The sequence below is a fragment of the Vipera ursinii genome (genome assembly GCF_947247035.1).
Source record: "Vipera ursinii genome assembly, chromosome: 10".
NCBI classification, from domain to species: domain Eukaryota; kingdom Metazoa; phylum Chordata; class Lepidosauria; order Squamata; family Viperidae; genus Vipera; species Vipera ursinii.
Genome location: NC_139520.1, coordinates 19,705,369 through 19,720,479, shown reverse-complemented (window position 1 = coordinate 19,720,479; position 15,111 = coordinate 19,705,369). Strand labels below are relative to the sequence as shown.

Sequence of the window (15,111 nt, the reverse complement as noted above, 5' to 3'; positions counted from 1 at the left end):
ATGGCCCACCCCCAGCCCCGACAGTCACGTGACTGCAAGACAGGCGCTTGGCAACCGGCTCACATTTATGACCAATCGCGACATCTTTTGTGGTCACGTGATCCTGATTGGTGACTTTGTTTGCCCATTTCCCGTTGGGGGAAGCTGCACCCGCTTAATGACCAGGGCTGCTTAAGGACTGCCGGTGACTTGCTGAATGAATAACAGCTGAAAAATAGTTGGAAAACCGGGCCCAACTCAACAACTGTAATGTGTTATGGTGGAAATTCTGTTTGTGGACGTAAGTTAAGGACCGACCAGCTGTTAAATTCTCCCATGGAATCCCAGAGAAATTTTGATCATCTTCCAGAGACAAAACAAGGCAGATAGGATATGTGGTCATCCAAGCAATGTGTAGTTTTTATTCGCGAGGTAGGAATATATAAAGAAAAATCATCACGAACAGAGGCCGTGGGCTACAGGCTATCTCCAGATACCTGGAGAAATTTTGGAAGAGTTTTAAGGAAATCTAAACATGAACACAACAGTCAATCGCGACACGCGCGTCAAATAGAGCTGCTAAGGGACCCATTTCACAGCCTAGATAGAAGGACAATATTTAGTCACTTCCAAAGAAAGGGAGCCTCCAACATGTGGAAGGAAGGGCACAAATAAATAAAACGGTTCTGAAATGCATCACCCAACCATTGAACTGGTTTCATAGCTTTTCTCCTTTCTTACTGGAAACTCATTTATGGAACAGCAGCTGGGCCAAGGGACAGGATGTTTAGATAGGATAGCAACACTGGATGAAGGAGAAAAGATTTGCTGACTTCCAATAACTTTTCTTTAAAAATGAAATGCAGGAGCTAAAAAAAAATGCTTTTGAAGTCAGAACCACCATATCACGTTGCTGAAGGCTATTCTAAATTTTGGGCAGGGTGGTGGTGGTGGGAATACAGAAAAGAACAAAAAAAAACTGGGCTGATCTGGTTAATCTGTAAAGAAAGTCTACGAATCCTGCTGTTTTTTCTCTGGAAAACCAATGCAAGTATGCACCGCTCAAAGGAACTGGAAAATGAAATCTGTTCTTTTTTCCGTGATCCAGAACCCAATGGCTGAGGTGCTGTGTCTCCTGGTGAGACTTATCAACAGGAAATTTCAGGATGGGGTGGAAGAAAGCCCTCCCGATACAAGGAAAAGATGAAATTATGAAGTTATCCTTTGAAAACAGGGCCTATTTCCCTTTGAGGGGCAGCATGAGCCAGCCCAAAAATGCCAACCGAACTATGGCAAAAGGACAGTGACTTTAAAAACACAAATTAAAAAAAACACCTAGATTTGTTTCATTCCTTGCTGGCTGGCCCTCAAGGGTCAAAATTCTAGAGGACTATTTCTCATTCTTGGTGAATTTAAGATAGGTGAACTTCCAGAATTCCTCAGCCAGGAGTTGAAATCCAGCTAAAAATTTGTCAGAGTTGAGAAACAACTGTTCTCTGGTTTTGCTCATAAAAAGAAAAGGGAAAAAAAACACAAACAAGCAGGTTGGGCTCGGTGCAATATCGCCACCTATCGCATATAGATACAGGGGGTGGGGGGGAAGCACATAGAACATAGAATAGAATAGGGTTGAAAGGGACTTAGGAGGTCTTCTAGTCCAACCCCCTTGTTCGGGAAGAGACTCTTATACCAGTCTGGACAAATGGCTGTGCAAGTCTCCTTGAAAAGGTCCAGGAATGGAGCAACCGCAACCTCTGGAGGTAAGCTGATCTACTGATCAATTGTTCTCACTGTCAGGAAATCTCTCCTTAACTCTAGTTTGGAATATGTCTTTTTGATAAGCTTCCATCTTTTTGTCCTTCTCTCGGGTGCTTTGGAGAACAGGTTGACTCCCTCTTCTTTGGAACAACACCTTAGGTCCGTGGTGGTGAACCTATGGCACACGTGCCACAGGTGGCACACAGAGCTCTCTCTGTGGGAAACGTGCGCCCTCGCCCCAGTCCTATGCCTTCTGCTGGGTTTTATAAAACCTTTTCGCTTTAGGCCTCCGCCGCCGTGTGCAAAAAAAAAAAAAGGCTCAATCAATCAATCAATTTCAACTTCTCACGGGGGAAAAAAAGATCTTGCAAAGTTGGAATTGATTGATTGAACTTTTTAGTCCCACCCAGTCTGCCGTTACCACCGCAGCCATGCCCACCCCGTGATCCACACCCACCCGGCACCCGACGATACACAAGTGGGTTTTGGGTTGCAGTTTGGGCACTCGGTCTCTAAAAGGTTCGCCATCACTGCCTTAGGTGCTGGAAGACTGCTCTTGTGTCAGCGCAGGGGATAGATAGCATCACGTTCCTTCTTGGCCCATGGAGTCTTCTATGGTTTCTTCCATAGAAGAAGCTGGCCAGGGAATTTGGGGTGTTGGAAGTCCACCTGTCTTAAAGTTGTTGAGGTTGGGAAACCTCGATCTACTGCTAAGCAAGTTTATTGAATTTGCAAAGTTAGGGGTTTGGAGGGGGGAGAGGAAAGGAACCGGGAAATAAAAGCAGTTCTTTTCTTTCACGGTTCCAGAATTGGGTGTCAAGAGGTGGTGTGTCCCCTGACAGGATTGATCAACAGAAGGTTCAGGATAAGGAGTGGGGGCAGGACATTTTTAAAGCCCTCAAGATACAACGTAGACATTTCAGCGTGACTTATCTTGCTCCAGTCAAATGTGTTTGCAATTTGCAGTTTTCTACACTGCACTTAAACTTGTCAAGTGATTGGTATCAGGTATCAGGATGAACTACTAGATGATCTCCGAGGTCCCTTCCAGCTCTGTTATTCTGTTATTCTTTATTTTGCTCCATCAATCTTTGGGGGGGGTGTTTAACCACACTCTGGAGAACCCTGGTTAAACTCCTCCTGTAAAAAAAACTCAGATGGGGTTTGCAAGCCTTATTTTTACAGCTCCACTGGTCCAAAGCCGAGCTTTCTATCCAATAAACCACATTTCAGCCAATCCCAGCCAAAGGTAACGTGTAAGCCCAGTGACAGAATTAGGGGCCCACAAAAAATATGGGGAAAGGTCGAGGGAGAGTGGGAAAGGCAACCAGCCTCTTTGAAAACTGGCTTGAGACGGGAGGAAGACAACCTTTAGGATTGCAAGAACAAATTGGGGCTGCCTCAAAGAAGAGGGAGTCAAGCTCTTCTCCAAAGCACCAGAAGGCAAAGACAAGAAGCAACGGATGGAAACTAACCAAAGAGAGAAGCAACCTAGAACTAAGGAGAAATTTCTTGACAGTTAGAACAATTAACCAATGGAACAACCTGCCTCCAGAAGTTGTGGGTGCTCCAACACTGGAGGTTTTTAAAGAAGAGACTGGACAGCCATTTGCCCATAATGGCATAATGGTTTCCAGCCTGAGCTGGGGTTGGACTAGAAGACTTCCAAGGTCCCTTCCAACTCTTAATATTATTCTGTTCTGTTCTGTCTCTATATTCTATAGTCTAGTCTACTCTTTCAAATTCTCTTCCAACTCTTAATATTCTATTCTATTCTATTCTATTCTATTCTATTCTATTCTATTCTATTCTATTCTATTCTATTCTATTCTATTCTATTCTATTCTATTCTATTCTGCTTCTATTCTATTCTATTCTATTCTGCTTCTATTCTATTCTATTCTATTCTATTCTATTCTATTCTATTCTATTCTATTCTATTCTATTCTATTCTATTCTATTCTATTCTATTCTGCTTCTATTCTATTCTGTTCTGTTCTGTTCTGTTCTGTTCTATTCTATTCTATTCTGCTCCTATTCTATTCTATTCTGTTCTGTTCTATTGTATTCTATTCTATTCTGCTCTGCTCTATTATTCTATTCTATTCTATTCTATTCTATTCTATTCTATTCTGCTTCTATTCTATTCTGTTCTGTTCTGTTCTGTTCTGTTCTATTCTATTCTATTCTATTCTGCTCCTATTCTATTCTATTCTGTTCTGTTCTATTGTATTCTATTCTATTCTGCTCTGCTCTATTATTCTATTCTATTCTATTCTATTCTATTCTATTCTATTCTATTCTATTCTATTCTATTCTATTCTATTCTATTCTGCTCCTATTCTATTCTATTCTGTTCTATTCTATTGTATTCTATTCTACTCTGCTCTGCTCTATTATTCTATTCTATTCTATTCTATTCTATTCTATTCTATTCTATTCTGCTTCTATTCTATTCTATTCTATTCTGCTTCTATTCTATTCTATTCTATTCTATTCTGCTTCTATTCTATTCTATTCTGTTCTGTTCTGTTCTGTTCTGTTCTATTCTATTCTATTCTATTCTGCTCCTATTCTATTCTATTCTGTTCTGTTCTATTGTATTCTACTCTGCTCTGCTCTATTATTCTATTCTATTCTATTCTATTCTATTCTATTCTATTCTATTCTATTCTATTCTATTCTGCTTCTATTCTATTCTGTTCTGTTCTGTTCTGTTCTGTTCTGTTCTATTCTATTCTATTCTATTCTGCTCCTATTCTATTCTATTCTGTTCTGTTCTATTGTATTCTGTTCTATTCTGCTCTGCTCTATTATTCTATTCTATTCTATTCTATTCTATTCTATTCTATTCTATTCTATTCTATTCTATTCTATTCTGCTCCTATTCTATTCTATTCTGTTCTATTCTATTGTATTCTATTCTACTCTGCTCTGCTCTATTATTCTATTCTATTCTATTCTATTCTATTCTATTCTATTCTATTCTATTCTATTCTATTCTATTCTATTCTATTCTATTCTATTCTATTCTGCTCCTATTCTATTCTATTCTGTTCTATTCTATTGTATTCTATTCTACTCTGCTCTGCTCTATTCTATTCTATTCTATTCTATTCTGTTCTGTTCTATTCTATTGTATTCTATTCTACTCTGCTCTGCTCTATTCTTCTATTCTATTCTATTCTATTCTATTCTATTCTATTCTATTCTATTCTATTCTATTCTATTCTATTCTATTCTATTCTATTCTATTCTATTCTATTCTATTCTATTCCATTCCATTCCATTCCATTCCATTCCATTCTATTCTAACCCGAAAGGAGCGCGGAGACAACGCGGCAACCCTTTGGCCGTACGCCTCCCGGTCTGCGCGCTCGGACATCTTGCTGTACGGAAGGCAACAGCTGGAAGGCGCCATGTCGGAACCCCCCCCCCACCCTCCCCCAGGTCCTAAAACCTCCTGGGAAAGCGAGAGAGGGTCGTGCGCGCGGAGCAAAGCTTCTCTCCTCCGATGGCTCAGCGCCCGCGGAGGGCTTTTGACCCCGAGACCGGCTGCGCCGGAGGCAGGAACGGGCTTTGGATGCCCTGCAAAAGGGGGGCGGGGGGCGGGGCGTCCAGGTTGTGGCTGGAGATGCGTAATGTGGGGCGGGCCCCGCCTCTCAGCTGATGATGGGGCGATGGGGCGGGGAGAGCCCGTGGGGAAGCGAAGACAAGCGAGGGAGGCCGGCGCTCCCGTTTCACCAAAGGCTGCCGACTACAACGCCTATCATCCGCAGCCTGGGGGAGGTAAGAGCTCCGGCGTCTTCCAGGTGGACTTGGACCACAGGTCCCATCACACACACACACACCCCGGGCCCACCCCACCCCCGTCCAAAAGGTAAGCAAGTTGTGGCTGGCTCTGGGCTGGAGGAAGAAGATACCCTGATGTTCTCCAGATGTTTGGGACTTGGCTCCAGCTAGGACTGTCTCAGGATTGCTGTCATTTCCAAACACTGCGAGGCACCCCTCTGGCGTCCTGCGGCCTACAAGTACCTTCCTCCCAAATCAGTGTCTCCAAAGGGGCTGGACTACAGCTTCCCCCATCCCCAAACCCTCCTGCTGGTGGAGAAACGAGGAGATCCACCTTCGAACTGGAGGAAGCTGGATAGGCTCTTCACCTTTAGGGAAGTCCCCTTGGAATCAATGTTCCCGGGATCCAATTCATTTTAGAGACTCATCTGTTTTTGTGAAATGCCAGTTGCGTGGCCAAGGGCAGTAGAGTTCGGACTCCGAAGTAGGTCATTAAACAAGCGTGTTTGATGCCCATGCAAAATAGCCTCCAAAGCACCAGAGATTGATTCATGCACTTGTGTGTGTGTTTCTCTCTGTGTGTATGTGTACACATTGACTAGGTGAGATTTCATGTAACTGTGATCCCCCTTGATAGGAATCCAGTCCACTTACAGTTTGGGAAAAGTTGGCTGAAGGCAGCTTTTTTAAGACCAGAGCCGTTTTACTGCTGGCTAAAAGGCTTTGGATTCAAAGAGCGCAATAAAAACATCAACCCCAAAATAAAATATAAAATACGAAACGCAATGTATGGCTTGCGTGTTGTGCGCACTAAGGTTATATCACACTTTTTCTTTATTTACAGCTTAGGATTTGTGAGGAGGGAAAAAAAAACACCAGAAGACATGGAAAGAGAAAATCCCAGCAAGGAAGCTGTCCTCATTACAGGTGGAAGTGGATATTTTGGTTTTCGGTTAGTATTTCTTCAACAAAGAATTGCGCTTGTTTGTTTTTGAACAAATTGCAGCCTTAGTAATTACAGCCTTTGGAAAATTGCATTTAGGCATCCAAATTGGCTCACGTTTGATACACACACAAAGATCTATCTATCTATCTATCTATCTATCTATCTATCTATCTATCTATCTATCTATCTATCTATCTATCTAATCTCTTGAACATTATCTCTGTGCCTGTCTGTCTGTCTGTCTATCTATATCTATCATCTATCATCTCTGTTCATCCACCTACCTATCTTTCTCCCTCCCTCCCTATCTATCAGCCATGGTTTATCTATGGTTTATTAGGAGTCTACCCATGAAAAGAAAGCAGTAGAAAAAGGGAATTTAATCAACCAAAGCTACCCTCCATGTGTGTGAGCCTCCATCTTTGTGTGAAGGAGCTGAATAAACAGGAACCACCTCTGCAACTGTGGTTTTAATTTCCTATCAGAATAACACGCCAGCCCTGCCCACTTAAGCAATGGAAGCTTTAGTTGATTGATCTGCCGCTTGAAAGTTGGCAATCCTCATTCTTGTCCTCAGCACCTTGAGGATTACAAACAGTTGACATAAATGGTTCAGCTGACTTAAAGCTTTCGCCATTAAACCTTTCCTATTATGAAGTATATTTTTTTTCCTATAATTTCTGTTTCAACCTGTATTTCTTATTGTATTCCAGGCTGGGTTCAGCCCTAGCCGAGAGCAAAGTGGATGTGATCCTGTTTGATGTTTCCAAGCCTACCCAAGAGATGCCCAAAGGTGTGAAATTTGTGCAGGGTGACATCTGTGAGATCCATGAAGTAGAACGAGCACTCCAGGGTATGTCTTGCGTCTTCCATGTTGCCTCCTATGGAATGTCTGGCCGGGACCAGCTCAATCCAAAACGTATAGAAGAGGTGAATGTCAAAGGAACCGACAACATCATTGAAGCTTGCAGGAAAGTTGGCATCTCCAAACTTGTATTCACAAGCACATACAATGTAGTCTTTGGGGGCCAGGTTATAGAAAATGGAGATGAATCTTGGCCTTATCTACCCCTCCATCTTCACCCTGACCATTACTCAAGGACCAAAGCTTTGGCTGAAATGAAAGTTCTGGAGGCCAATGGGACAGTCCTAAGGGATGGTCAGGGAATTTTGAGGACCTGTGCCATAAGACCTGCTGGCATTTATGGACCAGGAGAGCAGAGGCATCTTCCAAGGATTGTCAACTACGTGGAACAGGGATGGTTCCGGTGTGTGTACGGGGATCCTAGCAGCCTGGTGGACTTTGTGCATGTAGATAACCTGGTGCAAGCTCACATTTCAGCAGCAGAGGCTCTGGGTGCTACCAAAAACCACATAGCTGCTGGCCAAGCCTATTTCATTTCTGATGGGAAGCCAGTCAATAATTTTGAATTCTTTCGCCCTTTGGTGGAAGGTTTAGGATACACCTACCCCTCTCTCCGCCTCCCTCTGTCCTTTGTTTACTTCTTTGCATTTGTTACAGAACTGGTCCATTTTGCACTGGGACGCCTGTATAACTTTCAGCCCCTCCTCACTCGCACCGAAGTTTACAAAACTGGTGTGACCCATTTTTTCAGCTTAGCCAAAGCTAGGAAGGAGCTGGACTATGAACCTCGGCATTACAGCCTGTGCGAAGTGGTGGAGTGGTTCCAAAGCCATGGCCACGGCCAAAAGCTTAGCAGGTCCTCAGAAAAACACTTCATCCGAAACGCAGCCCTGGTCTTCCTTGCGGCAGTGATGGCCATTGTGTACATCCCAACATTTTCTTGGAGTTTCTTTTGAAGCTCCTCAAATAAGAAAATGCAACGAGCAGCGCGTTGACCCAGAGGTGGAGCTATCGCCTCACACTCAGGAGACTCTGAGCTCAATCCTAGGCAGCAGATGATGTTTCTCTATCTGGCCGCAAGAAGTAATTGTTGCGAACTCTGTGTAGGCCTCCGGAAGGGCACCCAGCCAGTAAATTCTCAAGCGCCATTCAGTCGCCCCGACTCCATCCTGATGCAAGGGATTACAGGGTCATCAAAAGGGGGAAAAAATATGACAATACAAAGTTTCTTCGCTACCCCGGGCACAAAGAAATTGGAAGTAAGATGGCCTCCAAAGCTGGCCTTTTCCCTCTCCCAGTGGGATTCATTTCCTGCTCTATCAAGTCTCCCCTTCGCTTTTCTGTAGTTGCATCTGTGACACAATGGGATGTGTATGTGATACATCTGGCAGGACCCAGAAGAAGGGCCTTCTCCGTGGTGTCTCCCTCACCGTGGAACATCATTCCTGCGGAGATAAGATTGGCCCCCACTTTGACAGTCTTTCACAAGGCCCTGAAGACGTGGTTCTCCAAACAGAGGTGGGGAATCCAGAGTGGGATGGAATTAAGTGGTTTGCTTGATCGTCTCTGTTTTCAGCAGGGGAAATGGGGGCTTTACTGTTTTTTATTCTTTTATATTTTGGTTTTTTTAAAATTGTTTGTAAGCCTCCCAGAGTCAGTGAGAGTAAGTGGTGGGTATATAAATCAAATGAACAAATAAATAAATCACCAACCCACCAACCTTGGGAGTGGGAAAAAGAACAGGAGCCTAGAGAATGGTCAAATATGAGAACTTTTGAGTCCAAAGCCAAAAAATGGGAGTAGACAAAGCATCTCAAAAGGGACTCTCTCTTGATCTTGGGACCATAAAAGCAGAGCAGAGGGAGAAGCCCCTTCAGATGTTCAAGATCCTGTTACTGTAACCTTATAATAAAGGTGGTGTTAATACTCGTGAATTGGGTTTCCTGTCTGGACATACCTTGAAGGGCTGACTTCTATTTTGCTTGAACCCTTTTCTTTTGCAGGAAAAGTCAGGGTTATGAGTTTCTTGCTATTTACTGAATAAAGCACCTGCTTCTTTGTGAACACTGACACAAGAGGCTGGATGTGCAGTTCACCGTTCAGCTACTTAAATGAGCCTTGGTGGAGCAGTGGGCTAATGCCTCCTTAAGTAACACCAGCTGCCTGCAATTAGTGCAGGTTCGAGTCCCACCAGGCTCAAGGTTGACTCAGCCTTCCATCCTTCCCAGGTAGGTAAAATGAGGACCCAGATTGTTGGGGGCAATTAAGCTGACCTTGTAATAATGCCGCTTGGGGTGTGTGTGAAAGCCCTAATAAGCAGGCATATACATAGAATGAAGGCTACTGCTAAGCTTGTCTGCTAAGTCTTTGGAGAAGGGTGGGATATAAATGGAATAAAAATAAAAATAAAAAATAAAATAAATACTCAACTGAGTTTCTTCCTGGAACCATTCTTGCAAAATGCACTTTCAGACTTATTTTACATTCCTTGGCTTCTAATGTCTTTTTTTTTTTGCAATTGAAGAGGAAACAACAACACTGGATTGTATGGTGTGGGCCAAAAGGACTTTGCATTTTCATGCTGAGTTCTGAATTATGGTGGATTTGTAGTTGCTGGCAGTTATCTCAAAACTCTGATGACTTCCGTTTCCCCTTGATTAGGGCATCAAAGGAAATTGCTACCAAATTTTTAAATTAGACTTATTTTACATTTGGAATGAGCTTTTAACTCATTTAACATACATTAAATTCCGTACTTAGAGACTGAAATAGCTTCTGCGCTCTGTTCTAGTTGTACTGTGAGACAAGCTAACGTTTGAACTTTTGGATAATTGCTAAATGGAGAACGTAGCTATCTCTTGTTTGCTGCACTTTTCAAAATTTTCCTTGCAAACTCACTCAGAGGATATAGGAATTGCAATTTGGAATCAACTCAATTCTCCAGGTTGGGTCAACAGTGGTGTAAGATCACCCCACTGTCGTATTTCCAAGCTCAGTCTAAATATTGGGTGTTCTTATCTGTATGCTTTAATACCTGATATATTTAGCAGTTCCTCACTGAGATACCAATTAAATTGGTAATGACCAATTTAATATGAAGAGGATTCAATTCATCAAACAAAACTGTGGCCCAGGCATAGCATGCCTACATGAGGACTCTGGACTTGCTGGTTCTTTTGCAGATGTTTCATTATCTAAACTAGGAAACAACCTAGTAATGCAACATCTGCAAGAAAACAAGCAAGCTCAGAGAGAATCAAGGACCCCACATTTCAACATGAAAGCCCTAGTGAGCCATGACCTTGTCTCTCTGTTCCATGTGGTTTATTCCCAGTTCTTGAGGAAATAGAGAGAGAAGAGAGAGAATATGAATGAGTGTTCTTAGCGTGGAAAGATCTAGAGTGACATCTACTGCTTTAAAGCTGAATCAACTTTTAGAACACATTTTCCAAGAGCATACAATGTCAGGTTTTCTTTCATTAATAATGGGCTTATCTCCAATAGGAGCTTTGATTGTAAAAAGATAAAGACTCTGTCAACTTGAGCTCAACTCTTGGTGACAGGGAACACAGTGTCAAATTTCATTGGCTGTAATCCAGAAGTGCTTTGGCACTGCTGTCACTCAAAAGGTTCTTTGACCTCCTTGTCAAAAGCTGTAGAATCCCCTGGTATTTACCTCTGAAGATAGACGAATATATAATTTAGATGTACTCCCTCCTTAGAGATTTATTAAAAATAAAAAAGCTACCCACATCATCCTTCCTTCTAACAGATTTTGGGGTGATATTTGGTATACAGCCTATTTTAGACATGTTTTAACATCTGTCTGCCAAGGTCATTCTCACATACCATTATAGTACATGACAGTAAAAAAAAAAAGGACAGATCTTGTAACACATAAGAATTCCTCAGAGGGAGTGACATCTTGCAAAACCAAGAAACACTACATTGATAGAATACAGAACTTAGAATTGGGGGTGACACCATTGGCCCCAATTTTAAAGCTTTCTCTTTAATCCTTTCTTTTCTTGTCAGGAAAATCTGACGCTTATCCCTAGGAAATTTCCAGGAATGGAGTTCAACCTGAGGAAATTTTTATGTTGTGCATCTTTGTAGATTCACTTGGTCACTCCATACAGGAAAACAATTTGGGGCTGATGGAGAGAACACGGAAAACATACATCAGTTCTTTGGGAAAAGATATTCCCTTTATGCCTGTGAAATTAGTCAGCTGATAGATGGAGAGAAATAAGGCTGTGCTTTCACTGAACAAAACAGTGGAAACCATAGCAAAAATTGCAAAGGAAGCTTTACAAAGTCCCAAGATGAGCAGGAAAAAATTTATGCTTGGGCACAACTAGAAAAACCACTGAAGAAGTATGAGTGTGAAACAATGCAAAAAAAATCTGTAAAATTAAGGAGACAGAAGAAAAAGGATTAGATGGAGGATTGCTAAGACTATCATCCTGTGTTTAATTACTTAGGCTCTGCCAGTTGGCTTGGGGCTCCAAAGGGGGGGGTCTTCACATTGGGGGTGATTGATAGATTAATAACATATCCCACCTCCCCCCCCCCCGATTATCCTATTTTCTCCCTCCCCATCTTTCAACTCAGGATGTGTAGTGCATTTTTGTAGTATTTTATTTGTATACTTTTATCTTTTTAATATTGTAACCCATCCAGACTTATCCTATGATAAGATGGACAAATAGAAGGAAGGAAGGAAGGAAGGAAGGAAGGAAGGAAGGAAGGAAGGAAGGAAGGAAGGAAGGAAGGAAGGAAGCCTTAACCGAAACTTATTTCAAAGCAAAACTATGTAAATCGACTCCCAAGCGCTGTCTGGTACTAAGGTTGTGCAAAGCTTTAGTAAGATGTGCTTTGCAAAGCATATTACTGCAAAGGAAGAGCAGATCATGCAGAACTGGAGGGTGGAGTTAAATGAGTCATTAGCCTAGTGTCATTACGTTCCCATAAGTAGTCTTAAGTCTGACCCTTCCTGAATTCAACTGACGTTTATCTGGTGCCAATTTAGCACTGAACTTTAGTTGAGTAGATTCTTATGTGTTGCATAAATCTTCTATGCTGCAGTCTAACGAACAGGCCTGATTTTTTGCACCTGACATTTTCCTTTGAAACCTTAAAGCAGTTGTGGGTTTTGCAGTCTTCTGCACATCCCCTGAGCTTCTGCACTACTGGTGGAACCACCAGGGAAGCAAAGCAGTTGTGTGTGAACATGGACCGTGGAAACTGCTAGACAGGGTTCAGCACAGCAAGACAAGTTTTCAAAGGAAGTGGCAGGTTTGATACTTCGAAGGGAGAGGCTCAATTTTCTCTAACACACTTTTTAAAACCATTAAAGGAGAATATTTATAGCTCAGGGTTAAAACGAGCGGTCCTTGTTCTCTCCGAGCTTGGTTGTTTTCTTGCAGACATTTTATTACCCAAATGAGGCAACATCACTGTTAACACAAGACCCCAAGGCAGAAGCCCCTTACAGAAAAAGGAGGACCCATTTAACAAAGAAAGCTGTTGAATAACCAGGTGCCGATTGTGTCACAAGATGGCAGCAGAGATGCAAGATTGAAAAACTGAGCTTTGTGTCGTAACAGTTATAGAATCATAGAGAGGAGCCATTTAAGAAACTGAGTCCAACTTTCTGATTAATGAAGAAATCAAGAGTAAATATCTTTGGCAGATGACTCTCTGGCCTTCACTTCCATTGAGAGTAGGGAATTTTACTGTCTTTTCTGCAAATTGGTTGAATTGCCTAGATCGCTATGATGTCCTTTCTATCATTTAACCAGAATCTGTTCTTCTGCATCATAAGATACTTATTTTCTGAAGACTAAACAAACCTAGTATCTCATGATAAAACTCAGTTTACCACCCCCTATCTCCTTTGCCACTCTTTGCACCTTTTCCTAGTTTTGAAATGTAAAGGATGCTGAGAACAATAACTGACTGCCTCATTTAGTGACCATTTGAAGTTGCAATGGTGCTAAAAACGAATTTCTGACCAATATCCACATTTACCATCACAGCATCCTTCAGTTGTTTGATTACCATTACAGTCAGAATACATTGTCCTATGCCTGGCCTATTGTTTTCTCTCCACCCACCCTTGCAATGGAGAGAGATTGGAGAGGAAGGGATAGTAAGAGAGTAAGCAGGTGCACAATAGAAAATACATTGGGCTGTTTGCATAGTGCATTCTTGGCTGCTGGTATCAATGCATTAGCTTTTACATGTATTCCTTATGTGTGCCTACTTACTCTCTTATAATCCTTTCCTCTGCAATGGTGGAGCAGTGGGCTAATACCTCCTTAAGTAACACCAGCTGCCTGCAATTAGTGCAGGTTCGCATCCCACCAGGCTCAAGGTTGACTCAGCCTTCCATCCTTCCGAGGTAGGTAAAATGAGGACCCAGATTGTTGGGGGCAATTAAGCTGACTTTGTAATAATGCCGCTTGGGGTGTGTGTGAAAGCCCTAATAAGCAGGCATATACATAGAATGAAGGCTATTGCTAAGCACATTGATTTGTGCTTTAGATTGTAAGCCGCCCTGAGTCTTTGGAGAAGGGCGGGATATAAATGGGATTGTTTAAAAAAAGTAAATACAAGCATTATATTCCCTTACTGTTCATTATCCCAGCTGTGAGGTGAGTATTTGAAATGGCAGGGCGTGGAGAAAAGAGAAGCATAGTCATGTTCATATGATTTCCCATTTAGTGACTACTTTGCTCAGGGACAGAGTTACCAATTTCAATTGCAGTTGCTAAATGAGGACTACCTATATTGCTAGAAAATGATGGCAGAAGTCAATCATGTAGGATTATCTTCAAAAAATGATAAAACATGGCAAGTGGCTCATGAGTGCTACTCACCAGTACAAAGAAATTGCCTATTTAGATATTAGTGTTCTGGTCATCTATCTTCCCTGGGTAGAATTTATATTTTACACAGCTAGAATCCAAATTGAAAGAAATTTCTTGGATTCCTATTGTGTCACTTTACTGTAATCAAGAGATGTCAGAGACTGCTTTCATCCACAGTGGGTCACGATGATACACAACAATACACAATGATACTTATTCTGTCTTATCAAGCACCAGGATAGGCCTAACAGACCACATATGCCTGGGGCTCAAAAAATGCACATTTATCTGCCTGCCAAACAGAAAATCTCAAAGGAACCAAGTCTGACTGGCATGCTTTAGGCAAAATAGCTTATTATTCTTACTTTGCCCAACAATCTAAAAAAAAAGTCAAAATCCAGCCAAAAGCAATATAAGATGCACTGTGCACTGAGTTGCAGGCCAAATTATTTGAAATAAGGCAGCAGCTCTTTGTGAGATTTGTAATTTGGAGAAAAATCTGAAATCTGATGCCGAAAGCATTTCTCTACATCTTGTGCCACTGCTAGACAGAACTACATATCAATAGCTAAAGTCAGTAGCTTTATTGTCTACCACCTATTTTACAGGAATCTCCTCTGATTGCTTGCCTTCCCCTGGGAACGACCAGATAAGATTTCATGGATTTTGGGTTGCTCAAGCTTATGCAGCAAGCAACTGCTCAAGGACTCTAAGCTAGACTCTCTCTTGACCGCTCCTTCTAGCTGAGCTGGCAGTTTTCCAACAAGATATTTAGTTGTATCCTTAGCTCCTATTTCTTCAAAGCAATTCACATGTTTGGTTTGTGTGAGATGACAATTTCTAGGGAAAGGTCTACCATAAGTACAAATATCACAAGTGATGTTTGTTTCATAATA

General features: G+C 41.9%; 1 protein-coding gene across 1 annotated transcript; it reads left to right on the top strand.

The window, feature by feature from the left end:
• The first annotated feature begins 5,417 nt into the window (after nucleotides 1-5,417).
• On the top strand, nucleotides 5,418-8,389 carry SDR42E1 (short chain dehydrogenase/reductase family 42E, member 1). Its single transcript, XM_083370289.1, has 3 exons — nucleotides 5,418-5,526; nucleotides 6,374-6,481; nucleotides 7,189-8,389. Exons 2-3 carry the CDS (start codon nucleotides 6,414-6,416, stop codon nucleotides 8,294-8,296), a joined length of 1,176 nt encoding a protein of 391 aa, XP_083226415.1. The 5' UTR covers nucleotides 5,418-5,526; nucleotides 6,374-6,413; the 3' UTR covers nucleotides 8,297-8,389.
• Nucleotides 8,390-15,111: the final 6,722 nt, after the last annotated feature.